The sequence below is a fragment of the Sceloporus occidentalis genome, unplaced genomic scaffold (genome assembly GCF_023333645.1).
Source record: "Sceloporus occidentalis isolate IW3139 unplaced genomic scaffold, rSceOcc1.0.p SCAF_7, whole genome shotgun sequence".
NCBI classification, from domain to species: Eukaryota; Metazoa; Chordata; class Lepidosauria; order Squamata; family Phrynosomatidae; genus Sceloporus; species Sceloporus occidentalis.
The window spans coordinates 36,085,809-36,113,490 of record NW_028316987.1 but is presented as its reverse complement, the minus strand read 5'-3'; the positions used below and the strand labels follow the sequence as shown (position 1 = coordinate 36,113,490).

General features: G+C 41.1%; 1 protein-coding gene across 2 annotated transcripts in view; it reads right to left on the bottom strand.

Moving 5' to 3' along the window:
• Positions 1 to 27,682, bottom strand: part of ELMO1 (engulfment and cell motility 1) — a 357,340-nt gene that overhangs the window by 153,734 nt on the left and 175,924 nt on the right. For both annotated transcript variants that reach the window (XM_089532586.1, XM_089532587.1), the window contains one exon: positions 9,166 to 9,270. In XM_089532586.1, the coding sequence (XP_089388712.1) occupies positions 9,166 to 9,270 (105 nt within the window). The remainder of the gene's footprint in view (positions 1 to 9,165; positions 9,271 to 27,682) is intronic.

Sequence of the window (27,682 nt, the reverse complement as noted above, 5' to 3'; positions counted from 1 at the left end):
TGTGCCTCTAACGCCAGCAAATGTGGAGGGATGAGTGTATATGCTTTACATCAGAGGTGGGGGACCTTTGACGTCCAGGTATTTTGCACTACATTTCCCAGATAACCTTATCATTGGCCATCCTGGGTAGTGCCAACAAGAGTTATAGGCTGAAAATGAAGTGCCACAAGCGCCCCCCCGCCCACCCGCTTTTCAAAAGTCCTGGCTTCAATCATCACTATGACTTGAGTGGAAGAATAACAGACATTGGGGCTACGAAATATCTCTGAGATTGAGACCCTAGACTCTTAACACTGGGTTGGTTGGTTGGTTGGTTGGTTGGTTGGTTGCTTATTTATTTATTTATTTATTTATTTATTTATTTATTTAACTTTTCTCCCATAAGAGACCCAAAGTGACTCACACCCTACATTAAAATATACAGCTAAAAACATTCCAAAATGTTTAGAAAGCATTAAATAAAAACCACTTAAAAACGGTAGCCAATTTACGATTACAGCAAGGGAGCTATATGTTCCCTATGGCCAGCCATGGTCAGCAATCTACCCACAGCATTTTGTACCTGCTGAAATTTCCAGGCAGTTTCCAAGGGCAGCCCCACCCAGAATGTGTGTCACAGTAATCCAAACAGAATGTAATCAAGGAATGTGTTCCCATGGAACACTAATCTTAATTGTGCAAATGCACTCTGGGCCACCATTGAAATTTGGGCTTCCAGGCTCAGGGCTGAGTCCAAGACTACACCAAAACAACAAACCTGACATTTCAGAAGAAGTGGAACCGCATCCAGCACAGGTTGAATCCCTATTCCTTGATCTGCCTTCTGGTGGACCAGCAGCACCTCTGCCTTGTTTGGATTAACCTTCAATTTGTTTGCCTTCATCTAGTCCATTACCAACAACAGACATCAGTTTAGTGCTGAAACAATTTTCTTGGAGTCAGATGGAAATGAGAGAAAAGAGAAAAAACCTCTGCCCACTCACACACACATAGCACAACTCTTCAAAAAATCATTTAGTTCTCTCTATAATCTGCCTTTCCCTCAAAAGGCATCTTAAATAAGAAAATCAACTATTACAATGTTGGCAAGCAATCTAGTAACCGTTATTGACTTCATAAGTGCCTACATACTTTGCTTACTTTGTTGCTCCTCCTGTTTAAACCCCCTTGCTGAACAAGTGATGCACCTATGAACAAAAACCAAGTCCAACTTTTCCAGAAAGAATGACTTAACAGATTGGGAACACAATAGTCTCTTAACTGATGGAAGTAACTTTATACTAACATTCATAGAAGTAACTTATAGAAACCACTTTTTGAAAAAATATCATCTTTATCCTTTCTACTTTTGTTGTAAGGAGAACTGCAGTTCTACTAATTTTTCGCCATGTTAATGGCATCTTCGTCCACATATTTCTGAATAAGCATTACCAGCATCATGTTTAACTTAACTTCAGAAATTATAACACAACATATCAAACAAGAAATTTTTGCTTAAGATAACATGAGTGGGCAGAGGCTTTTTTTGGAGCTTGCGGAAGGATGTGTAGGCAGTCTTCTATACAACTAATGTACGGGCTATGAAACACACAGTGCATAATCTGACTGAGTCAACTTAATTAAGTTTTCAATGGTCTACACAAAATGGTTACATCTGTCTGCACTTTTACAACTTTTGAAATACTGTAATCCTCCTCCTCTGCCTCCTCCCCATCTTCCTCTTCCTCTCCCCTTCTCAAAGGGTAAAAAAGGCAAACAGTAACTTAACTAAACTGTCTGTCAAGTAGTGTAAACCCATACTGTATTGACTCTATTGTTCAGTGGAGGGAAGAGATCAAAAACTGACTGCTTCTACAGATTTTCTGAAAAGTCTTATCTTTATAATGCTCTTCAAAATTGAATAGTGAATTCATTTTGCAGAACCTACCACTGCTCTATGCAAAGTATACATTTTGAATTCTTCCCTAACACCCAAACAAACATATTTCTAAAGAGCCAATGTCCATTCACTGTTAGCAAATTTGCCGGGATCATGTACTGAAGCAACAAGGTACTTCCTTAAGTAAAGAACATGTCATTCAGGCTTGGAAAAATCCCCAGTCCCTTTTGACACTGAAACCATGGTAGTCCAGTATCTCTCTTGTTGCACTTCTGTCTCTTTAAAAACCTAGTCTGAATAATAGGATTTTTCACAGAAGAATAGCACCAGCTGTCCAGTGTGATCTGGCCAAGTGTGACAGTAGCAGAACAGCAAATGAGACGGTTAGTAATATGGCAGCTCAAATGTCCTCTTTCTATCTGCATTGCTTGTCTACTATTTTCTGGCTGCATATCTGTCATTACATATCAGCCAAAACATGTCCCTTCAACCTTTACATTTCAACAGATATGTCTTTCTCTTTCTTTCTTTCTTTCTTTCTTTCTTTCTGGTACTGAAATGAAAGTGTACTAATGAAAAATGAATAAAAATGAATAAATTTTAACAATCAAATGTTCTAACCGTTAACAGTATTGTTGAAGTATTTGTTCCAATAAGAAGAGAGAAAGCATTACAGAAGCAATAGTGAATATGGTGAAAAAGATCTGAATAAATAAATGCAGGGAAGGTAGAGCAATGAATCTCAAGAGTAAAACTGTCTGAAATTAACCAGATTGTTCTCAGAGACAAAATGCATTTGAACATTGCCCAGAACGCTGCCTTTTCATATCTGAAGCAGGAAGAAATACCACTGCCATGGGTTTAAATGTTTGCATAATACATAGCTAACATCCTGTATAATGGCAGGCAAATAGGTAGGCTTCCTCAACTGGCTTTCCAAGAATGGCTTTCCTATATGGGTCTTCCAGAGATATCCTTTCATAATGGATATATTTACAAAGGTGCTATCCTTGAAGGGGGAATGCACCATCCATAGTAGGAATGTCAGTGTCCCCCTGAGTAAGTGACATGAAAAATTAGAGTGCTTGATTTCCTTCTAGAAATATGTGGAAGACCAATGGAACAGTACTGCTAAGGGATGCAGGATGGGAAGGCTGCTAAAAAAGTAAACTCTGGCCTGTTACAGACTGCCAAAATAAAGCTGCTTCGGGTCTCTTTGGAGGTATGCTATTTAAATGATGCATGCATCCTAAGAATCCGGAAGCTGCACCAAAGCTGCCCTCCAGTGCTTAGGACTGGAGTGTGGCTTTGGCACGACCTCCGGACTCTTAGGACCCATGCATCATTTAAATAGCATACCTCCAAAGAGACCCAAAGCAGCTTTATTTTGGCAGTTTGTAACAGGCCTCTGAGGCTCTTGAAGATAATGGGCCTGACAGAGGCAGCTCTATCATTAGGCAGACTGAAGCAAGAGATCTTTTCCCAGTAGACTCAGGGTGTCATAACAGGACAGTTAGTTGTTAACTGTACCATTTGTTATCATTGTACTTCTACTGTAACCTTTTTTTAAATTTTTAAACCATCTATCTTGAGTTCCAGTGTTTTGAGAAAGTGTCAGTAAGTAAGTAAACAAATCTGCTGCTAAAGATGGGAAAGACAGGTGGCATAGCTGTAACTTATGTTCCTTGAGTAGTCATCTGTGCATTCACACATACGGGCCCCACACCATTGTCAAGGCACTATTTGGAACCATGTAGCCACCTTCCCTCTTTAATGTGCATGCTCTGGCAGCCATTTCCACAATTCCAACTCCTTCAAGACAGTGGCAGCAATCAACAATAGAACCAGGTGTGCCAATGAAGAGAGGAAGGGTGGGAATTCACAGATGATTTCAAGAAACAAACTGCCTTTCTTCTTCATGCATCTGCCTTTTTTCTTTGTGGTTTCACTGTATGAAACATGTGGGTGCTTATTAGCAAGCTCACTCAGCCCTGTAACACATAGGCCAAAAGGAGCCTTTTCTGTCTGCTTCAGGGGCATGGCATGCAGATGACACACACCCCTGGATCAACCGGAAGCCACTCTGAGGCCACTTAAGGCAGCTCGAAGCAGCCAGGAAAATCACCCCTGCCAGTGGCCAACTTTGAGACCGTGGTGATGGCCAGCTTTGAGAGTGGGCTGTGCAGTCTACACAATCACCAGCCAATCATTGCCCAATCGCTGCTGGAGTGGGCTCTGGCCGCTCCTTCATGGTCATCTGTTTCACTCCTCACTTGAGAAGGTGGGAAGCACAGCAGTTAAAGATCAAAGACAGGACAGTTCTGTCAAATGCCGCATTAGACTGAGTGCTTGTATCCAGTCGAAAATGCTGGACGATCACTGAGGGTTGAGCCCAGATAACAGGCCAATATAGTTCTGTTGGGGAATGCACCTCAAGGCGGCCACAGATGTAATTGTGGCCCTGGTGGAGTGGCTTCTTATTCAGTTGTCCAGGGGGTGATTCACAAGTTTGTAGGAGTACATCATAACCTGAATAAACATCTAGCAAAGGTCTGTGGGGAGATTTTCTAACCCTTCCAACAAAGAGAACAAATGGGCACCTATGAAGCAGATGCACTGAGTTGTGGTCAGACAAGCTGTGTCTAAGTTTATGCATAATCTAAGATGAGAGAGAAGACAGAGTGCAGTTTGAGCCGCAACTTAAAACTTGAATCTGGAGCTGGCAAAAAGCATCTAGCCACCAATGTAAGGGAAGAGCAGTATGCTCTATTGATGAAGATGTACTGAGATGAAGGCCATGACCTTCATAAAACACCCTGACAGGCTGAAAGGCAGTACTTTGAACTAAAATAGGTTGTTAGTGATCACATACCTGAGGTACTGTTAATCATCTGGATGTATCATGATGTGGAAATAGTGTCCCAAAGGTTGATAGTGGCAAACCAATCTCCCTCCTAATGGAAGGGGAAGTATATTGGTAAGTGTAACCATTTGGAATTGACACACAGTTATGAAGGAATTCACCTTCCTCAGATAAAAGATTGGCCTCAGCCACTTAGACAAGTCTAAGCACTGATGTCAAGGACTACCTCCCCTAATGGTGACCCTAGGTGCTCTGAATGGGTGACTCGCTAGAAGCCTCACCCTCTACAACTGAGCTGATGACATCAATCTCCTCATTAATTTGCTGAACTGCCAGAGAAAACTCAAGATTGTAGAGTTCAGAGTGGATTAGTAATGGGGCTGGTGGGACAGAGGCCATTGGTAGCTCTGCTGATGTCTCCTTTTTCTGTTTGTCCTCATCCTTATGAGGCTTTTTGTCCTTGTGAGCCTTCACAGCATGAGGAATGGCGGGGGACATCATCAATGGTACTGAGGAAAGTATTGTAGTCTGTACTGCTGACACAAAGGTAGCGGGCATCATACCAGTGGTAGGAGTTGACACCACAAGGGCAGTGAAAAAGCTGGGTGATCTGGAAACTGATTACTTTGTAGTAAAAAACACAGATTTCCGATTGAGAGAACGCAAGTGCACAACCCCATTGTGCAACCCCATTGCCTAGTGAGTAAAACAGAATAAAAACTCCCAGATGGTTGCATTGTGGGAGCCACCCAAACAAAGAAGGCAGTCAGTGTACCCGTTAGACAAGGCAATTTTCCTTGAGTAAGAGGAGTAAGATGTGAAGAGTGGCCACAAGGCCATAGACCCATTCAGAGCTTAAACAGAGTAGGTAAAATGAAGTAGCTGAGAGGGTCCGTCATGCTGCTGTCATGGCATGCAAAGAAGAACTGACGAAATGACTGCCAGGGTGTGTGAAATAAGAAGAGAGAGAGTGGAGCTACCTCCAAAATTTCTGCTAGCTAGAAGGTTCCAAACAGTGGCTCTACATAGGCGTGAGACCAGTATGTGTGATGCATAGAGACCATGAAGAACAACAGTTATTTGTCAAATTTCCCAACAGTTGAGCCAAAATAACTTTGCTTGCTCTGGGTATTATAAATCTTGATGTGGATAGGTTGGGGGTGCGATTTTCTGCTCTGCTTCAGACATCAAAATGCTTCAGGTTAGTCAAATTAGTTTTAGTATAAAAAATCACTGAAGTAAAACTATTATTAATAAATATTAATAGAAACTAAAGAGTCATATGAACTAGTGGCTATGAAACTGGACTCAGTTTATAATCTATTTTTGGAAAACTAATGAAAGAAGCTACTGCAAAAAGTAACTAGTAATTATACTTTTTCGAATATTTAGGAAATGGAATTTTCAAAGGTATTGTAAGGCTGCACCAAGAATAATCCATTAATTCAGCAAAGAAACAAGAGTTTGTCATTAATGAGGTCTCTAGATCATAGAATTAATTTTACTCAAGCAATTCCCCTTTAAATAATAACCTCTCTCTTCCTTCTCTCTCTCAAATCACTCACTCTCACATACACACACATTCAGTCTCCTAAGTAATGAAGCTCTGACTTTTTAAAGCATATGTTTTTCTTTCGAGTGCCAGTGTGGTGTATTGGTTTGAGTACTGGACTACAACTCTGAAGAACAGATTTGATGGAATTTCTGCTCAGCCATTCACTGGGTGATCATAGGGAAGTCACATTCTTTCAACCTCAAAGGAAGGCAGAAGCAACCCCCCCTTCTTGAACAAATCATGGTAACAAAAAGCTGTGATAGGGTCACCTTAAGGGTGTCATAATTGGAAACAATTGGAAGGCACATAATGTTTATCTTTAAGACAGCAATTTTATGCACATTTATTTAGGCGTAAGACTCAATAAACGGCTCTTAAGGTCATGGGAGTGCCACCCCATCTGATAGTCCCAAAGAGAAATATATATTCAGGGCAAGAGGCTACTGTTCTATGGAATATGAAAAAACAGAATGCTTCCCAATTGGCAAGGGGGTCAGGCAAGGCTGCATTTATCACCCTAGATATTCAATTTACATGCAGAAAATATCACAAGAAGAGCAGAATAGGGAGAAGTGAAGATAGGAGGAAGGAACACCAACAATCTAAGGTATGTAGACAACACCACACTACTAGTGGAAAATATCACAGACTTGGAACTATTACTAAGGAAGGTCAAAGATAAAAGTGCAAAGGCATGTTTAATGCTGAACATAAAGAAAACAAAAATAATGGCCATAAAGAAAACAAAAATAATGACTCTCCTTGGAAGCCAAGATGATCAAATTGGGCTGTTGTACTTTGGCCACATCATGAGAAGGCAGGATTCATTAGAAAAGACAATAATGACAGGAAAGATAGATGGCAGTAGAAAGAAAGGCCACGAGCTAGATTGATGGATAGACTCAATCAGAACGTTCACAGGCCTTGATTTGTAGGATCTAAGCAGAGCAGTGGAGGATAGAGGGACTTGGCAATGTCTCATCCAAAGAATCGCCATGGGTTGGGGTCAACATGAGGGTAGTTACCAACAACAAACAACAAGACTTAAAGTTAATGACACTGACATATATGTAAACTTTTTTATGCTGCATTTAAAATTTATCATCACTTTCATTACTTTTTCTTTTAAAGACCACAGTATATTTGGGAGGACAAGTTAACACTTAAAAAGGAACACCTGAAAGTTACTGTCCCATGCTATCTCCTAATTTGGTTGATATTCCATTCAGGAGCCTCCTGCTCCCGTATCCCCCAGTTATCCAAATGTACAACTGTTAGATGTCCAGCTGTCCCTGACATTATTAGATGTCAAGGTGCCTGTTACAAGGTTCTAAGAGGTTTTGATTTTATGTCCATTTGAAATAAAGGGTGCATATTTTTTGATGGACCTTAATTTTCCCCCCAGAAAAAATATACACACCAGAGCATCTCATATTTGTGTAACCGATGCTGTTATTATCATTATTAAAAGCTCGGTGTGGAAACAGTACTATGTGAAGCAATATCTTTATGCTCCCAACAGAGGATGTATCAACAGATCCACCCTGCTTTTCCCCTCAGAGAGAAGAGGCAGAGATGGTTCAGTGAACTGTTTTCCTCTGAAGAGTCCAACGCTAGAGCAGTTAGCAGGGAGGAAGGTCAACACCTGTGAGGAACAGAAGAGGTCTAGCACTCACCGAAAGCCTATTCCAAATCTTTACAGAAGCCATTAAGAAAGATTACAGAAGACACCAACGTTATGGAATGAAAGACTTGTGAAACTGTCACATTGACATGTTTTTAGAACGATAGAATATCAGCATACATGTATAAATTCCATTGTACAGTGTGCCCGAGTCATACGTGGGCGCGCCATACACAGCTTTCAGCATATGTTGAATGATAATGCTGGAAGAGGCAATGGCACGTGTGCCTATGGCACATGCACCATGCCGTGGGACAAATATGAGCTCCATTGTTTTCAATGGGGCTCCACCATAAGCGGTATTTCCCTTACGCGGGGACATCTGAAGTGGATCCTCCACATAAGGGAAGGGTGCACAATATTCCAAGTGCAGCATTTGGACTGCTCAAGGGATTCAGTTTTTATTATTTAATATAATTTAAAGGACCACATACACACATAAACAAACAATGAACTGTTAGGAATTATTTGTTGTTGATGGAGTGGGACACAATCCTGATCTAGTGTCTCAGACTGACTAAACCTGCCTAACTATTGAAAACAGTGGGTAATAGTTACATTTTTTTAAAATACAAGATTTCCCAGCATATCGACTTATCTAATTTTTAATTCTCCTATGGTGTGAGGCTATTTCTTTATTTCTGTGAACTTAAAAACATCCAGTTTTAGGAATACTTTCATTCAGTTTCTGTTCAATTGCTTCTAGGGTGCTTATTAGGAAAGTTTATGAAACTTACTCAGGCACACTCTGCTAAAATGTCAGGAAAAATATGTAAAAGAAACAAAGTATAGTTCACAGCTACCTATCAAATAAGCTGTGTAGGCAAGATGTGGGTAAGACACAAGGAAAGGAAAACAGAAGAATGAATCAGCCTTCCTTTATCCCCCATATCTAAGTGAAATCAATCACAGCTGATTCCTTCCTCTTGGGAGTCAAGGAATACAGAAGAGGTCTTCAGGCCTTCAAATCATCGATCAGGGTGACATTTATATATGTTTGGAAATGAATTTGGGGGCACTGTTCAGCATTTGTGAAAGCTTACATAGAAATATCATGGGTCTCCACAGCCTTTCAGCAATTACTTGCTATTTTCAATGTCATGAGCCCATCTGCTTTCTTAGAAAGATGGATCAAAGAAGAAAAAACACCACAAATACTCTGCTTCACTTAGAAAGAATCTTACCCGGATATAAGCATCCTGTTGATGTTTAGCAAAGTACAGCATGTTGTCAAGGGCTAGCATTCCTGGAGGAGTTTGTGTAAAATCCATCGCTGGGTTCACATGATTCTGTGAAAAGGTAACAAATGGAAGCATTGGAAATGTAGTCATGTGGGTAAGTGGGCTAGTTGCCCAGAATGTCAAACAAAACACAAACATTCCAACATTCCACAAAGGTTGCTTGGGTTTAACTTCCAACAAACCCCTGCTATGCCAAAGATGGCCAGCTGCTGCCTGAACCTGTCCATGCTTCACTATCACCTGGTAAGACTCTTCTCTGGGTTCTCTGCCTTCTGAGCTCTCATGAGTGTGATCAGTTACTTAAACGTACTTATTTACCGGGGTATGACCCAGTTAGTGCGGGGAAGAAGACTTGTGCAGCCCATCATGTGGGGGAGTCCCTTGCGGGAGTCCAAAGAAAGCCCCCACTGAATCCCTAAAGGTCCTGGTATCCTAAGTTTTGTTTTTCAGCAAAAAAAATTTCAAGCTTAAAAATCTCTATTGTATCCTGTTTCATGGTGTCCCCCACCCCCACCAAGAAAAGAAAGAATTTGAAAAAAATGGAATCTTAAGTGTCAAGAAACTCTGACAAGGTGGATCTTCCTGAAGCTGCCTTTTCATCCTCCAACACTTCTAACAGACTTGAAGGACTACTCCCATATTTCCGCTGCCCCCTGGCACAGCGATGTAAAGGTCAGAGGACTGTAGGAAAGCTGCTGAGGGATTGCTGATACCTACATTCCAACAGACAGTGCATGACAATGCCATCCTCTGCAACCTCTGGAGGTCCCCAAGAGGTCCTTGAGGATAAATTATAGAATCGTAGAATCATAGAATCGCAGAGTTGGAAGAGGCCACAAGGGCCATCCAGTCCAACCCCCTGTCATGCATGAACTCTCAGTCAAAGCATCTCTGACCATCCAGCCTCTCTTTAAAGAACTCCAAAGAAGGAGACTCCACTACACTCCAAGGGAGTGTGTTCTACTGTCGAACAGCCCTTACTGTCAGGAAGTTCCTCCTAATGTTGAGGTGGAATGAATCTCTTTCCTGTAGCTTGCATCCATTGCTCTGGGTCCTAGTCTATGGAGCAGCAGAAAACAAGCTTGTTCCCTTCTCAATGTGGCATCCCATCAAGTATTTAAACAGGGCTATCATATCACCTCTTAACCTTCTCTTCTCCAGGCTAAACATCCCCAGCTCCCTAAGTCATTCCTCATAGGACATGGTTTTCAGACCCTTCACCATTTTAGTCGCCCTTCTTTGGATACACCCCAGTTTCTCAATGTCCTTTTTGAATTGTGGTGCCCAGAACTGGACACAATATTCCAGGTGGAGCCTGACCAGAGCAGAATATAGTGGCACTATTACTTCTCTTGATCTAGACACTATACTTTTATTGATGCAGCCTAAAATTGCATTGGCCTTTTTAGCTGCCACATCGCACTGTTGATTCATGTTCAACCTGTGGTCTACTTGGACTCCGAGATCCCTTTCACGTGTAATCTTGTTAAGCCAGGTGTCACCCATTCTATATCTGTGCATTTCATTTTTCCTCCCTACGTTAGTGCAGTATGTTACATTTCTCCGTGTTGAATTTCATTTTGTTAGTTTTGGCCCAGCTTTCTAGTCTATTCAGATCATCTTGAATTTTGATCCTGTCCTCTGGGGTATTAGCTACTCCCCCTAATTTGGTGCCATCTGCAAATTTGATAAGTATGCCCCCAATTTTGTCCTCCAAGTCATTGATAAAGATGTTGAATAGCACTGGGCCCAGGACAGACCCCTGTGGGACCCCACTGGTCACTTCTCTCCAGGATGAAAAGGAGCCATTGTTGAGCACGCTTTGGGTTCAGCCAGTCAACCAATTACAAATCCATATTTTATTCTTTAATTGTGGTGTTCTTAAACTTTATGCTTTTATGCTGTTTATACCTTCATCAGACATTTTACATATGAGTACAATTTTATTGTAACCCACACCTCCACTCCTATTCATAGGGGAAAGCAGCATATAAATTAATTCTGAGTAACTCATATCTATAAACTAATTAGCATGACAGTGAGCATAATATCAAATGAAAAAAGGTCTGTGCATGAACATTTCTCCAGGGTAGCATTACACAAAATGGAACTAAAGGCACTATAGTCAATATCACAGCCAATTCCAATGCTTTCATTTCAATACAAAGATTTCAGTATCATCTTAAAGTCAAGTCTATTTCATTTTTATCCATAGTCTATCAGGCATGAATGGAGGCACTTTTGTTAATAACAATTAGAGGAGATCTTAATAAATGTATTATTTAGTGAAGAATTTTAATTTTAATTTATTTTATTTCAGCTATTTTAACGTCTATTTTAGCAATTTATTTCTAACATTTACATCCCATTAACTCCAAAAATCCTGCTAAAAACCCATTCAGGCACAGAAACCCACTGGGTGACCTTGGGGAAATCACACAGCCTTAGCTTCAGAGGAAAGCAAGGGAAACCTTTCTCTGAAAAAATCTTGCCAATAAAATCCCATGATAGGTTCCACCTTTGTCACCTACATCAGAAACACAATAACAATGGCACTACTGGTGCATTTAAATATACAGATTGCTAGAAAAAAGCATTTATTTTGAAAGTTTACAAAATATGGAGCATATTCTTCTTAGGGATAAGTTGAGAGAACAAAACTGAACACCTAAAATTTTCCAGGAACCTTTTCATAAAAGAAACAAATCTTGGGGTCACTATGCTTATTAGCATATTGTACATTACATAAGTGTACAATGATGAAGTCTGTTTACCAATAATCAGAACTGCTATATTCAAAAATGTTAGTGATATTCAGTGTCCATCTTCCAATGCCCCAAGTAGGTACAGAGCTGTATAAGAAATTCTGAATCTGATCAGAAAAGAAACCCACACACTATCTTTTGATCAAAAGCACCAAACCTCCCTCAAGCCTCGCAGCTTGGGAGTAAGACAAGTTTACTGAATACACACAAGCCTTATATACAGTGAGACATCATTGCCATGCACCCAGATATCAGAACATAGCCATTGACAGCCTTTGTATGTCCCCATCTTCACCCTGAGAGCAGGAAAAAGGTGACTGAGGAGAGTGCTTCCTCCCGCCTCCGTGAGAATATCTTAGAAAACAGCACAGTTTTTAACAGCAACAACGACAACAAAAACCCATAGTGGGGGGAAATTTGATTAAATCATTCACACTCATCTACAGGAATAAAAAAATTTGAATACAGCCAACCCTCCACAACTGCTGGCTTGCAACCCACAGATTTAAGCATCTGTGGATGGCAAGCCCCATTCCTTCTAATGTGTGCACACAGCCATGACAGAATGGCTGCATGCACAGGAGCTGCCATTGAAAACTGCAGGACATGAGGTCTCACTTTTTTTTTCCATCTGTGGCGGGTTCTGGAATGGAACCCATGTGGATACTACTACTACTACAACTACTACTAATAAAAATATTGATCTGTATCCTGCCTCTCCTTTGTTGAGGATCGAGGCAAGTAACAGTAAAATTAAGACAACTACGTAGGCAAAAGTAAAAACATTTCCTTAATCTCCCCAACCCTCACATATAAATGAAACAACAGTGCAATAAAACCATACCATCAATAATAACATTACTTAAAACTATGAAAACCAGTCTGTATGCACATCCCTGCACAGCCAGCTGGCCCCACCAGCCACTCATGAAGCAACTGGAAACTAAACTCCTGACTGCCATAACATCTGCCCATGACAGCATGGCTGCATTCCTGGAGCGGCTAAAAAACCAATGGTATATTTTTCCAGGCTCCAGAGAATGTTCACCCCGCAAGCAAGAAAGCCGCTTTTTTAGTGAACCAAACCACACATTACACTAAATTGGCAGCAGCTATGTTTGTGTTTAATTACAGATTAAATGAGGGGGATTTGTGTAAGGGAATATTGCCTTACATCTCTGTACCTTCTTGGGAGTGCCAGATCTGGAGAAGCTTACAATGCCAATATCTTTCTGACTCAAAGTGGCTGCATTGTCCCTCCTCCCATTCTGTCTCAAAGGCCACAGCAAAGCCTCATTTTTCCCCATGCCACAGGATTTAATGGCTCCAACCCAAAGGGTTATCAATCTGTTCAAATTAAGGAATTAAGAATTCTGCTTCGAGCTTGCAGGCCACATTCCTTTTGGAGCTATCCAGGGTGCTATTCACTTTGCTTTTGCTTTGTTTTATGTGTACATAATCTTTGCTTCTGTTGACCTAATTTGTCTGAAGATTTTCCTTGCTTGCTTGACTTTGCCCAGCTGAAACCTGGCCTCTGCTTAGCCTGATTTAACTTTGCTTATCAGATCCTGAACTTAGTCTTGATTCTGTGGAATCTACTCCTAGCACAACAAAACCACTTGTTAAAACCCCCTCCAGTTTTAACCAGGGCTTGTGATACAACGAACAGCTCTCCTGTCTGCTAGACACTGTATACAAATAAGAGTAGAAGTTTAATTTTCTGCAAGGGGTTAAAGCTGCGAGTTTATTGATGCAAGTAAATTTTGTGAAAAGCTTAGACCAAAACCCCCCAAAAGGCACACTTGTAATCACATTTCCTAGGCGGGTTACAGACGGGCAGGGGAAGACGTCTTGAAGGTGTCTTCCCCTGAATACGGAGCCTCCAGACCGCCCGCCCCAGGGGCATGGCTAAGGTGGATGGGGCTTCCACACTGGGGGTAGTGAAGACGCCTCACCTGGGGCCGTTTCTTACACGCAGCTTCCATACCGCCGCCTCACAGGACGCTGCAAAGAGAGAGGCAGCTTCCGCACGGGCGGCCAAAAACGCGGCTTTTTTTTCTTTTGCCAGCTGGCAGATGCGCAGCTGCGGCGGTCAGCACCGGCGGCAGAAAGCGTATGTGCACATTTAAAGTGCCCAGGCCCCTTTAAACTTTTCCCCCGCCCTACCCAAGAACAAAGTTGGCCTCCTGCCAGCTGGTGATCAGCTGGTGTTGGCATCCTTGTCCGCTTGCACGTTGCCAGTGTCACCAGCATCATGGATGCCTCCTCTCCTTTGGTCCCCGCGCTTTTGCTGAATCTGCAATGCACAGCCACAGCTGTTGCCGCTGCCACCGCTGTCCCCCTGCCATCCCCCATCACCTCCCTTGTACATATGTAAATATTTATAGTTTTAGCATTTTTTATTGTTAGGTGAAAATGCCGCAGGAATGTGTGTAGGGGTTCACTTTAAATTCCAAACTTTCCACAATTCTAGCAGCGCATGCGTACATGTTGCTCTAGGGTTAGGGTTACGAGCATTAAAATAGAGTGCAGCTGTGCTGCAGCTTCCACATCTGCATGGCATCTGACGCTCTAATTGGAGCCTCAGTGCAAACTGCGCATGTTCCAGGACCCCAACTCATTATGCGACGCAGCTGACTTGGAGCCTTTAAATGGGCAACTTAAATTTGCGGTGTGACAATTGTGGCGTACAGGTGCAGCAGCTTACAGACGGAGATGCGCAGTTGCGCAGTATATAGAAAAGAAGCAGGAAAAAAGCGGCACCTTTTTAATGCTGCTTCTTCCCGCTTGGGGCGTGCAGGCGGCGTGTTCATGGCGGCATTCAGGTAAGGGCTGTCTAAAGGCTATACCTTCATGGCATCATGAGCACACCCCTTTTTGCCTGTCTGTAATCCGCCCCAGTTTGTATGTTAAAATCTCACATCATTCCTGCTTTCAATGGCTGCTAAAAATAGAACATTTGATTACTCTTCCCAAAATATTGAGACCTAAGCATACTGATCCATCTGAAGCTCTTATCTTTCCTGACACATGCTCCATCAATGGCTGTTTTTCAGCTTCTTCATCTCTGCTGTGCATTCTAAAGTAGAGAGCTTTCCTTTGGCTTTTAATTTTTATTGCATAAGACTCAGGTGGGAGTAAGTTTTCAAAGAGAACATTTGTATGAGCGAAATGGCTCTTTAACAATGGCACAGATTTCCTATGCCAGCTATTTATTCCCTGCGAGTACGATCTACTTCATTTCTTTCTACTGAATTTTTTTATTAAGGATATTTTAAAAAGTCACCACCCAAATTCCAGGGCCAAGAAAGCAGTCAACAATGAATTAATCCAAAACTACAAAATTTCTTACCAATAACTGGATGACCGATTTATTTACATTTGTCAACCTCATGTTTTCAGGTCAAAGTAGAAATCCCATCAAGTTAGCATATTCAAACATATTTATTAAAAATGCTTCATGATGGATCAAGTAACAGACACTCCCGTATTCTTAACTAAAGACAGTCAGGCTATAAGAACTGACCTTTTATGCTATTTCAAAGAGAATTTCAAAGCTGCATAATTTAACTTTCCTCACTAATTCCTGTTTTATGGGGGCAGGAGGCAAGGGTCTGTGGTGTCTGATCTATAGATGAGGTAGGATGAGTGAAAAGGATAATGTAGTAAAACCCGTTTTAACATGCAGTGACGTTAGCCTATTAATTTCAGTGTCCCTTAACCTTTGGGGTGAAATCATCAATAGGAACATAATGTCACAATGAATAACCATATTTCTGAACTTTTTTTGGATAAATTTTGGAAAGCTAAAGATCAAGGGATTATTCAATGAATGATGAAAGCATGAAGAAAAATGACCAGTACCCACCACCTACCCAGGCAATATAATCAGAAAAAGTAATTATCAGAGAGTATTTAGTGCATTGGACTATCTACTGAACTATGGTATTGGTGTTCAAGCAGACAGCAAGCTAGCAAGTTGATCCTCAAATGCTAGAATGGCCGTTTACTTTAAACATTCTATGCATGATTGATCCCTCTTCCCTTCTCGCACATCTGAAATGATGAATCTGTGTTCTCTGGACATCATGACATAATGCATTTTCCAACAGATGATGCCTAGTGGGAGTCAGGAACCATAGTATGTACAGCAAGAGTGACTCTTGCCAGACACTGGAAATCTAAAACTGTACCTACAGTAGACGAATGGTTAGGAAAATTAAGTAAAATGGTAACTAACCATGTATATTAACGTGAAAATTATACAACAATATGAGAAGAAATGGGAAAAGATAATTAAATTATGGGAGAAGTAAAATAAATTATAAATGGAAAATAGGAAAGGGGAGAAGTTAGAGAAAGAAATTCAGTGTTATGACCCTTTCAATTTATGGTCAGGATGTAGTAAAATTGTTTTTTCTTTATTACACATTATGCATAAAGTCTTTTTTGTGATTAGAGGATTTTATTGATGGAAAATGCAACTTAAAAATAAAATTTAAAAAAGAAAGCATAGTATGCCATATTGGAAGATAACAGTTGGAAAAGTTGATAAAATGTTGTTCTTATTACCTTACTGATTATATTTTTAAACTTTAAATTTGATATTTTAATTATTAAATGCAATGTTAATTTACTCAGTCATGATTTATGTTATTTTAATCCATTGCTTTGGGTCATAATTTGGTGGCTGATCACTTTTAATAATTTCAAATGTTTTTGAATTGAATGAATATTGATTTTTATTAATGATTCCTATAGCAAATTAACTTCACACATTGCCTTGCATAAGTATCCATCACTTCTCCCTTTGATTTCCCCACATTTTTTCGTGTTTCAACCTGGAATTGAAAAGGATTCAGTAGGAATTATTACCACTTGATGTAAATAAGATACTCAACCCTGTGACTGTGTAAAATATTATTATGATGACAAAACTATAAACTAAACAAAAACAAACTGGCAGTTGATATTTGCATAAGTATTCACCCCCTTTGCTGTGACAAAGTCTAAGAGCTGGAACATAGCGCATGATCCGATGGTGTCCGGAAACTGGTTGGCTGCCCAGACATGGGGGGCTTCAAGATGCTCTGGCAGGGCATTAATATGTCGCACGCCACCAGAGTGTTTTGAAGATGCTCTGGGGCTGTGCTGGGGCTGGGAAAGCCGGTTCTTTCCTGGCCCAAATAGGAGAGATCTTTTCCGCTCCTTTTTGGGCCAGGTTCAAGGTGGATTGAGGCTGCAGCATGTGTTTGCTGCATTCCCAATGTGTCTTTAGTGGGGGCAGCTTCAAGCCTCTCCTTCTTGATGGTCTGTTCTGGCCCTAAGTTGTGGTTCAAATACCGAAGTACCAAGTACCGAACTGGAGTATGTGAACACATAAAAACCAAAAGTGCCAGTCTGTTTTCGCTTACTTACGGTAACCTTTGCTCCACTATAAAAATATTCTGCACTTTCACAGCGTTGAGCATCTTATGTAATTTAAGTGGCAAGGCTGTCAGTTAAATCCCTTTCAGTTCCAGGTTGTAACACAACAAAATGTGGAAAAGTAAAAGGGATGGTCATGAATACTTCTGCAAAAGACAGTACATTTCTCTTAACATTTTAACATTAACAGGCATGTTTAAGAGTGGATGGGAGAGGTAACTAAACATGTTTTGGAGGTGGCCTTGTGTTTAAGGTTACATGCACTTCCACAGAATTTAGTGTGTAGCTGAAACAGGCCAGTCTCTGAATGTTTAGACATTATCAGACTATTCAGTTCATTATCAGACTATGTATCTGCTGTATTCCATTGCTGGAAGGAGAGGTACATCTGATGGCAACCATTCCATTACTGTACCACCTCTGTTGCTGGTACAGTATGACCCCTTGTATCTACATGGCTGGTACTTGCAGTTTCACTTATCCATATATTTTTAAATGCTTCTGTCTAGGTATTTTCCAAGTCCTCCAGCACAACTCTATGATATGCTTTTGACAGAGGATGACCACAGAATGGCACAGGAGGTCCTAGAAATGTCTAGAGAGGTGTTCTCTATAGGAATCTCCAAATCCAACCAACAACTCTATGGTCAACTGACTCTGGAAGTCATTCAGTTCAATTGGGTTTGCTATTATCCATGGTTCCATGTTTCCACAGTAAGTCAAAGAACACATCCCTTATAGATACAAGGGCATATTTTACATTTAAAAAAATCAGTCCCTTACTCTCCAAAAGAGGGACTGAAATCTGAGGGAAACAAACTGACAGATCTGTCCATCCTCCTACAGCTTTCCATGCTTTAGGACAAAGGGGACTTTACATGGAACCACCAGAGATCTATATCTGAACACAGTTAGAGTAGGTATAATACTTTTTGTGCCATTCCTACTGCATTTGAATACAGCTTCATTTATTATTTCCCATTTAAAAATGAATGGTCTGAGTTTCAAATATACTTTACTTTTGTGCATGATGTCATGGTGGCATATTTGGCCTGAAACAGACAGGCAGACAGGAATGGCTTCTGGCTGCTCCAGGGGCATGTCGTTTACATGAAGCACACCCCCTGGAGCACCCAGAATCCGCCCTGGAGCAGCATTGGGAGCCTAAGGCAACCCAAAACTGGCCCCAAAAGGAGCAGATCTTTCCCACTCCTATTTGGGGCTGGAGGAGGTGCCCTTTGGGCTGCATCGTGTGTTTGCCATGGCCCCAGGGCAATCGGGCTCGGAACGGCTTCTAGCTGCTCCTTCTGCTTCACCCCTTTGTATCCACAATAGATTGTAGGGGCAAACTCCAACTGCAAATTCTCTAAGAAAGGTCTTGTAACACTAAGACAAGTCCTAATGTTATACCTACAGACCAACAGAATGTATTCAGTGGTACACTGACAGCTTTTACATTTAACAGGCCAAGCTGTAATATGAGGTTCTGCAATATTAATCTCAACTCTCCTAAGTAAAGTTTTGCTAGACCTTCAGCTGAAATAAGATTGGAGCCCTATGCTGCGTTATCTAGGATTGAGCTTCACTGGGGCTGAACTTTTAGTACAGACATAACAGGACTGCACTGTGAGTTCCAAGTAAAGTTGACAGAAGTTTTCAAAGGGTAGGTAGATTTTAATAGGACCACTTTGTTTATCAGGAAGGGTACACTGCAAAGCCTGACTGGCCAAAGCATACCAATTGAGACTCCTACAAAGAGCTGCCATATACCATTGCAGTCATCATTTTTGGTGACTATAAGTCACATCAATTCAGCCTTGATATGAGATTATCAGCAGGTTCAGTTCTGTTCTGTTTTATTTTTTGCTGAAAGGGTGCCCCATAATCAGCACTATTTAGCTTAATCCAAGGCTGAATAATTGTGGTGCTTAGGGGGAGAATTGGGGGGATTGCTGAACTGGGAAGGAGGAATGGTGCTAGGAGCACATGGACCCCATGTTTCTAACCTGGTTTTATACTAATCAGAAGATGTACCATATTTATGTGTCAGCTCTGGAGTGGTTCCAAGATATGTAAACTGCATTATATTGAAAGACCACTGGTTGTCAAGTTTATTTTTAAAAACCAAACCAGAACACTTTCTCCAGAAAGCCTACAATATTCTGGGAAGCACAGACAGCTTATGCTGATAAGGGTGGGTTGAATTTAGCCCTCAGAGTTCTATTTTAGAATCCCCATGATCTATAAAGTGATGATGAACGCTCTCAGTTTCATAACTAGAACATCAGCATCAACAGTACAGGTCACACAAGAAAGTTATGTGGGAGGCTTACAGTAAAATATTAAAGTCAAACCTCAAACCATCACTAAATTGTGCCAAATGATCACAAGATAAGCAATCCTGCCTAAAATATACATTACTAAGCACACTGCTGATTTAATCTTGATCCACTTAGGTTCAGTAGTCTTTGCCAGAATTCCAGTAACAAGCAGCCTCCTTAGTTGGTCCACTGAACATTGGTTAACTAGTGCATTACGAGAAGGAAATGGGGAGATGTGTTTTAGCTTCAGAGCAACAATGTCAACAGACTCATACAATTGGTTCAAAAAAGATGCCCAAAGAAGCTGAGATATGTACAGCAATTATTTTCAAACAGAGATGTGTGCGATCACTAATGCACCTCTGACCAGCTTCACTCGCAGTGACCACATATGGGAATAGTGCAGAAGCAGCAGAATGAAGTATTAGTATTGGGAAAACTGTTCCACCCAAAGAAAGAAAGAAAGAAAGATGGCTGCTTCATCTTATGATACTGTAAACCAGGGGTAGGCAACCTTTTTGAGCCGGGGGCCGGGTTGGTGTCCCTCAGGCGACTGGGGGGCCGAAGCTGGGGGTGGAGCTTCCACCCTCCGGGGCGGGGCCGCATGCCGGGGGCGGAGCTTCCACCCTCCGGGGTCCAGGCCTCCCCATCTTTGCTGAGGCCCCCTGCCGCCCTCGGAGCCCTCCTGGAGGGCCCCAGGGACTGCAAAGGGTCCCCCAGAGGCCCCCTGCCGCCCTCGGAGCCCTCCTGGAGGGCCCCAGGGAGGGCAAAGGGCCCCCCAGAGGCCCCCTGCCGCCCTCGGAGCCCTCCTGGAGGGCCCCAGGGACGGCAGCGGGCCCCCAGGAGGCCCCCTGCCACCCTCGGAGCACTCCTGGAGGGCCCCAGGGGTGGAAGCGGGCCCCCAGAGGCCCCCTGCCACCCTCGGAGCCCTCCTGGAGGGCCCCAGTGACGGCAAAGGGCCCCCCAGAGGCCCCCTGCCGCCCTCGGAGCGCTCCTGGAGGGCCCCAGGGGCAGCAGCGGGCCCTCAGAGGCCCCCTGCCACCCTCGGAGCCCTCCTGGAGGGCCCCAGGGACGGCAGCAGGCCCCCCAGAGGCCCCCTGCCACCCTCGGAGCCCTCCTGGAGGGCCCCAGGGACTGCAAAGGGTCCCCCAGAGGGGGAGGTCACGCGAGACTTCGCCGCCATTTTGCTGCCCAAAATGGCGACGCCCAGAGCGGCGAAAAGCCGTGATGGGCGGCGGTGGTGGCAACAGCAGCCAGGGGCCAGGCGGCAGGCCTCCGCGGGCCGCATCCGGCCCACGGGCCGGAGGTTGCCGACCCCTGCTGTAAACAGATGTAGCAAAGGTAATACCACAAATCCAACACAAGAGTTATTCCTTTTGTCTATAGAAGAGCCCAGGATGAGAGGTGTCCTATCTATTGCCATAGGCATGGGAGGCCAAATTTTCATAAGTTTCAGAAATAGGAGGTAAGGCTAATGTTAAGAACATCTGACCCTCAAGACGTTTGGGCATAACATCCACCATAGCCATTGAGAAGAGATAGTGGGAGCTACAGTGTAAAACACTTGGAGGAGTAAAAATATGGTAACAGCTGAAGACAGGGTAATAACTGAATGTTAAAAGATAAGATAATAATTGAATATGGTCTATCAACATAAAATAAATGGTTATTACCCAATAAAATTTACAGGTCTGAGTTCAAGAACAGGTATAATGCCATAAAGTGAGCCCTTGGTATCCACTGGGTTTTGGTTCCAGGTCACCCCCCCGGTTGATACTAAAATCTGTGGATGCTCAATTGCCATTAAATACAATGGCATAGTTAAATTGTGTCCCTGATATGGTATCCGAGTTGACATGGCAGTTTGGGAGTGCTCCTGGAGTGCTCCTGGATCAATCCCTCCAAATGTCAATTCAGATACATGTGATGGTCAGGTGTGCTTGTAATCAGCTTCTGCTGAAATACCAACACCAATTCCTAGAACTGGAAGACCTAAAGACGGTTGTGCAACGTGCTGGTAACTTCAAGGCTGGACCCTTGCAATGCACTCTGTATTGGGCTACCTTTGTATCAAGTCCAAAAACTCCAACTGGTTCAGAATATGGCAGTCAGATTGATTACAGGTACATCCAGAAGTGAGCACATCACACCAATCTTAAAAGCACTCCACTGGCTGCCAATTAGTTTCCGGGCAAAGTACAATGTGCTGGTTATTACCTCATCATCCCATCAACCTTTATTAGGCATCTCAATAGACAATATACAACAAACAATACAATACAAATTAATACTTTAAAAATTTATAAAATTTTATCGTCCTTAAAATAATCTAACACTAAACTCTAACCATTAATTAATTTGTGCCAGATTTTTCTTGCCTCCATTAGAAAATTGGCCATCAATCGTGTAATCTGTACATTACAATCCTCCAATAAATGTACTAGAGTTATATCCGTTAAGCAGTAATTCATTTCCAATAGTTTCTTTAACAATTTCGCTCTCGGTTTTTGATACAGCGGGCAAAGAAATATAATATGTTGGAGAGTATCTGGAGATAATTCACATATACATATTCGATTTGCAAAAGGGATCCTCAAATATCTACCCCTGGTGACACAGAAAGGGTGAATATTCAGCCTTGCGAAGAGGAAAGCTTTCCTCGAAGCCTGAAGGGACAATGAATGAAAGTACTTTGGCGTCTCGCCACAATAGGGGGGAATGCCAAATACAGAAGGGGAACACACTCTGGTTATTACCTTTAAAGCCCTACATGGTTTGGGTCCAGGTTACCTACCAGTTCGCCTTCTCCCATACAATCTACCCTGTACACTCGGGTCCTCTGGGAAATGTTTGCTCCACCCAGTCAGAACTAGACTGGTAACAGTTGCCCAGAGGACTTTTTTTGTATGCTGCCCCAGACTATGTAACAACCTGCCAGGGGAGATACGACAGCTGAAAATGCTGATTACTTTTAAACCAACACTAAAGACATATCTCTTCTGGTAGGCCTACCCAGTCAATTTTGAATCATGACTTTTTAATTGGTATATTTTAAAGAATGTATTATATGAACTTATTTTAATGGTTTTATAGTACTGTATTTTAACTTTTATGTGTTTTCTTTTTAAACTGTGTTTTGTATATTAGCATGTTGTACCCCACCTTGAGCATTGAGGAGAGGGAGGAAAGGAATAATTTATTATTATTATTACTATTATTAGGCAAAATCAAGGTTTGCTTATGGGAATTTATCATTTCCTTGAATATTTTCAAGCTGTGGATGGTTGAATCCCTGAATGCCGAGGGACAACTGTACTGGTTAATGGATATCGTTTTAGGAAATTAGGGAAGGAACATGTGGCCACAGATAAATGAACTCAATACCTAACCACAGAAAAGGAGATGGTGATGATAACAATAATAATAATTTATAGTCAAAAGGGTAACAGAACAGCTTACATATTATTAATTAGACATTAATTAGATGCTGCAAATCAACACTCTAGTCAACCAAAGTAAACTCACTTGTAGTACAAAAGTGAGCTTTGTTTTCTAGAATCCTACAGTAGGGCTGGGAATCATGTGGCCCTCCAGAAGTTGCTGGACTGCAAGAATCAGCAGCCCTTCACAAGGTGTCCACTAGTAAGGAATGCTCTAAGTTGCAGTCTAACAGTGTCTCAAGAGCCACATGACACCTCCCCCCCAAGCTTAGGTCAATTATAGAATTTAACTCTTACAGAAAATAAATGGCAATTCAGTTCACATGTACCTTTGTAGAAGACTACAGATCTTAAACTGGGTGGCTAAAGATCTATTAATATAATTTCATGATAAAATATACTACACTATTACCATTGTTCATCTCAACATAACACAACAAATGGAGCAACATAAAGATTAGAAAACTTCTGTGAACCTTAGGCAACTTGACAGTACATTGTGCTATGAGAAATGCCATTGTTTTGACAAAATGTAAATCTAAAACTGATCACTGGTGGTCATTAAGCAGCTCATGTATGTTTTGGCAGATTAGAGCTTCCCTGGATAGATTCCAGTTTGGGAAATTACGTTCTGCCTATCTAATATTCTCATCTAGTCACAGCTGGAGAAGGCAGCCTTCATTTCCTCTTCTAAGTTACTTTATATTGTTACCATCTGCTTTGCAAAGGTACCAATGAAGTTGGTGGCAGCACACAGTAATATAATAGTCTGTTTCCATGAGTTTAGTTTTGCAGTGAAATGTTTTAACATGCCATCCCTGTGTTATGCACTGTATTTAATTCAAGGGAACCCAGGAAAATATCAGATACTTACAAAAATATCTCAATGGAGGAAAAAATAGCACACATAGCCCTTTTATCCTGAGCTGTCAGTCTTCAAAGGCCACCGAAAAGGCTCTGTCCCATGTTCCAACCAGATGTAACTGTGTGGGAGGTGGAACGGAGAGAAGGGCCTCTCCAGGAGGTTTTAAGACACAGGGAGCTGCTTAGGGTGGCTTCTTTTTGCTCCCTCCAGGGAGTGGATCGGCGCCGCTGTGTGCAGTTTATGAGGCACTGATCCGGGGCGAAAAGGGTAGGCTGCATGCCATCCATCTGTATAGCCCCTAAGTCTCTTTTTAATAATGCCTTCTATATTTTACTAAGCTTTTTGTCCTGGAGCCTAAATTAATTTATCGATTTCATTTTCTTTATCTTCAAATCCTACTGTTTTAGACTCTTCTTTAATTTTGTCTTTAATCGGCTAATAACTCATCAATTGAATTTTCTTATCTCTTTTTGCTAAATCTTCTTTTATTCTAATAGTAGCTACTTCGCCTTTTTCATCTCTATGTATTATTTCTTTGTAAGTAATCCAATTTTGGCTTTTCTCCCATCTATGAAAAAAAGTCTCTTGTATAGGGAACCATATCCATTTTTATGTAAAATTTGTTTTTCAGCTGTATCCAATTTTTTAACAATGCCTTTCTTATAATATGGTTGTTAAATTCTTTATTGATTTTGTGTTTTTCATATAAGGCATATACATGCCAGCCATAATGTAAACGGTGTCTTTCTAAAGCTAATATTTGGGTTGTTTATTTTTATCCAGTCTTGTACTTATAACGTACTTTCATGAAAAGTCGTACAAGTGAATCCCGTATGTATAGTTGGTCCTCCATATCCATAGATTTTTTTATCCATGGACTCAAGTATCCACCACTTGAAAATATTTTTTTTAAAATATAAATTCCAAGAAGGAAACCTTGATTTTGCCATTTTATATAAGGGACACCATTTTAGAATGCATTGTATTTAATGGGATATAAGCATAAATGGATTGTGGTATCCCTGGGGGTGGGGATGGGAGGTCCTGAGAGCAAACTTTATGGCCCACAGTATTGTACTATCAGGTCAACATCTTTGCAAATCCAAATTTCAAAAAAACAGTCTGGTAACCTGGTTTCATTTTTTAAAAAATACTAACCATGGATACAGAAGTGACTAATATGACATACTTGATGCTGACAGGGAAATGGAAGGGAGGAGATTTGCCTGCGGGAAGGGGAAGTGGCAGGTTCTTCTAGACTTTTATCCATGGTTAAGGGATCCCTTGCATTCTTTCTGTACCAAGCTGTTACCATAAATGAGTAGGATCTTCAGTGAATACTGTCTTACACTTCACCCTTTTGTGTTTATTTTTAAAAACCCATTTCCATTTTCAATTCAATCACATTTTACATAAATCAGTTGAAAATAGTCAGTTACAAAAGTATAGCAAAGTACTTTATTATGTACATATTTCTCTGAATTCGGGAATGCAAGTCCAAAAGTGCACCAGCTACCCATTAAAAAAACCTGAAAGAAATGCCACATTAATTCTACACATGCATAAAACTTTGTCCTCGATCATGCATTTTGTATTGGGACCTGTGTACCACAAAACAAACAAACAAAAAATGAAGAACTGAACTGATAGGATTGTATTTTGAAACAGTTAAGAGCAATTTTCATAACCTAGTTTTAATGAGTTATGACAACAGAATCAATGTTTAAACTCATGACATTCAGGAAAGGAAGAAATACTAGAAAATAAATATCAAAGTATCTGAATCAGTATTCTAAGTCATTACCACATTCTTCAATTATAATTTTATCTAGTGGGTTGCTAAACACAAATACAAAGCATACTGAAAGTCTAACATCTGCATATATCAGTTTAAAGGATACTCTTCAGAAATTTAAACTAGAGGTACTAAACTTGTACAATCCTGAACACAAATCTTTAAATAAGGGGCATCTGTAGTGCTTTTTCAATACTTTACATTTCAATTACTATGTAATGATGCATGAATTAAACTGTTTTTAAAAGAAAAGAGTAAGATTTGTGGGGGAATTTCTCCAATAGTGCGGATATGAGAAATATAGGAATCTACCTTACAAAGAGAGATATTATGAGCTCATCTAACCCAATATTGTTAACACTGGCTCTTAGCAGCAGTTCTGTAAGACTTCAGGCACATTTTTCATTTCTATTTGGAGATGTCAGATAGAGAAACTAGAACTTTCTGATACTGGCCATCAATGCTGTCACTTTCTAATTCTGCATTAACAACAGAAACTCAAGCCAGTATCTCACTTAACAGCAGCTGATTGGAAAGTCCTATTAGCATATTAATGTGGGATCACTGTTGCTTGCTATTGTGCACATGGCAATCCTCATTCAGTAGCATTCTGAATTTCCACTTGAGCAATGAGACCTTGTATTGTGCAAGTGACAAAAAGTCAAAGTGCTCACCCTATGTTCTATTGCAAAAGCAATGTGACTCAATAGGATACTGGCCAATGAGATCTCCAGATGTCTTCATAGGGTAAAATTCCACAGAAATGAAAATACTGCAAAGATAGTATTAATATGGCATTGCCTTTGCTCTCTTTCCTAACAGTATGATCAATTTCACACCTGTAAATTATCAGTATAAGTCACTTTACATACAGTGGTATTTTCATCCCTGGTATGATTTTTTTTTGGGGGGGGGGGCTGCCAGGGTGATGGCAGCAGCCAAAAAGGTGTGCTTGGAGCTCTTGGTTTGCTGCCACATAAACCATGACCCTTTGGAAGTAGTTCTCAAATTAATTTCCCTATGTCCATAGAAGTCTTCTCCTAAGCATCTGTGGATCTCTCACTCTGGAAATCTAACTGCATAATGGACACTTTGCATACCATCCTGACTCCAAAGTAGTGTGCATCTTTTTGTATGTATTAGCTTTGCCCAGTGCTACATACATAATAGATGTAACTGGCAACTTCAAGGCCCAACTTCAAGGCCCTAAGGGGTACTATTTCTCCCTCACTGCCAAGTCTCACTCACGTTCCATGCATAGGAAGTAACAGCTGTTACAGTGAGATTTGCTGGCAGCCAATTTTGGAAAGTGTGAAACATGCCATTCTCCTTTAGTCCTTTATAGCAGTCTCCTATTAAAACTAGTTACTAACCAGGAGAAATGATCAGACTGCACAGAAATGGTGACTTTAATATTTCAGTGGTATGTCATACCAATCTAAGAATTCTTTTCAGATGACATCTGTTTTTCCTGATTGCCTGCTGCACTAAACTTAATTCTTCGATATATGGCTAAGAGAAATTATCCCATCAATTGATCACCTGGAATAAAGTAAATGTAACACTTCGTTGACCTTTGGTTTAAACAATTCTTTATGTCCTCTTCAACTACATATTCATTACTTCTACATTTTGAGTAGCTGCCTCATGGAAACTGCATAAAGTGTTAGATTTCAGCCAGCAAAGCCTGGACTGAGAATGCTGTTCAGCAACTAATGCCTCATGACCTTAAGCAAACCAAAACTTGGGATGTGTTTCATAACACTGATGTGTAAATGAGTCTCAAAGCAGAAAGTTCTGATATCAATCCTGATATAAGCATACGTGTGAAAAACAACAGCACCCTG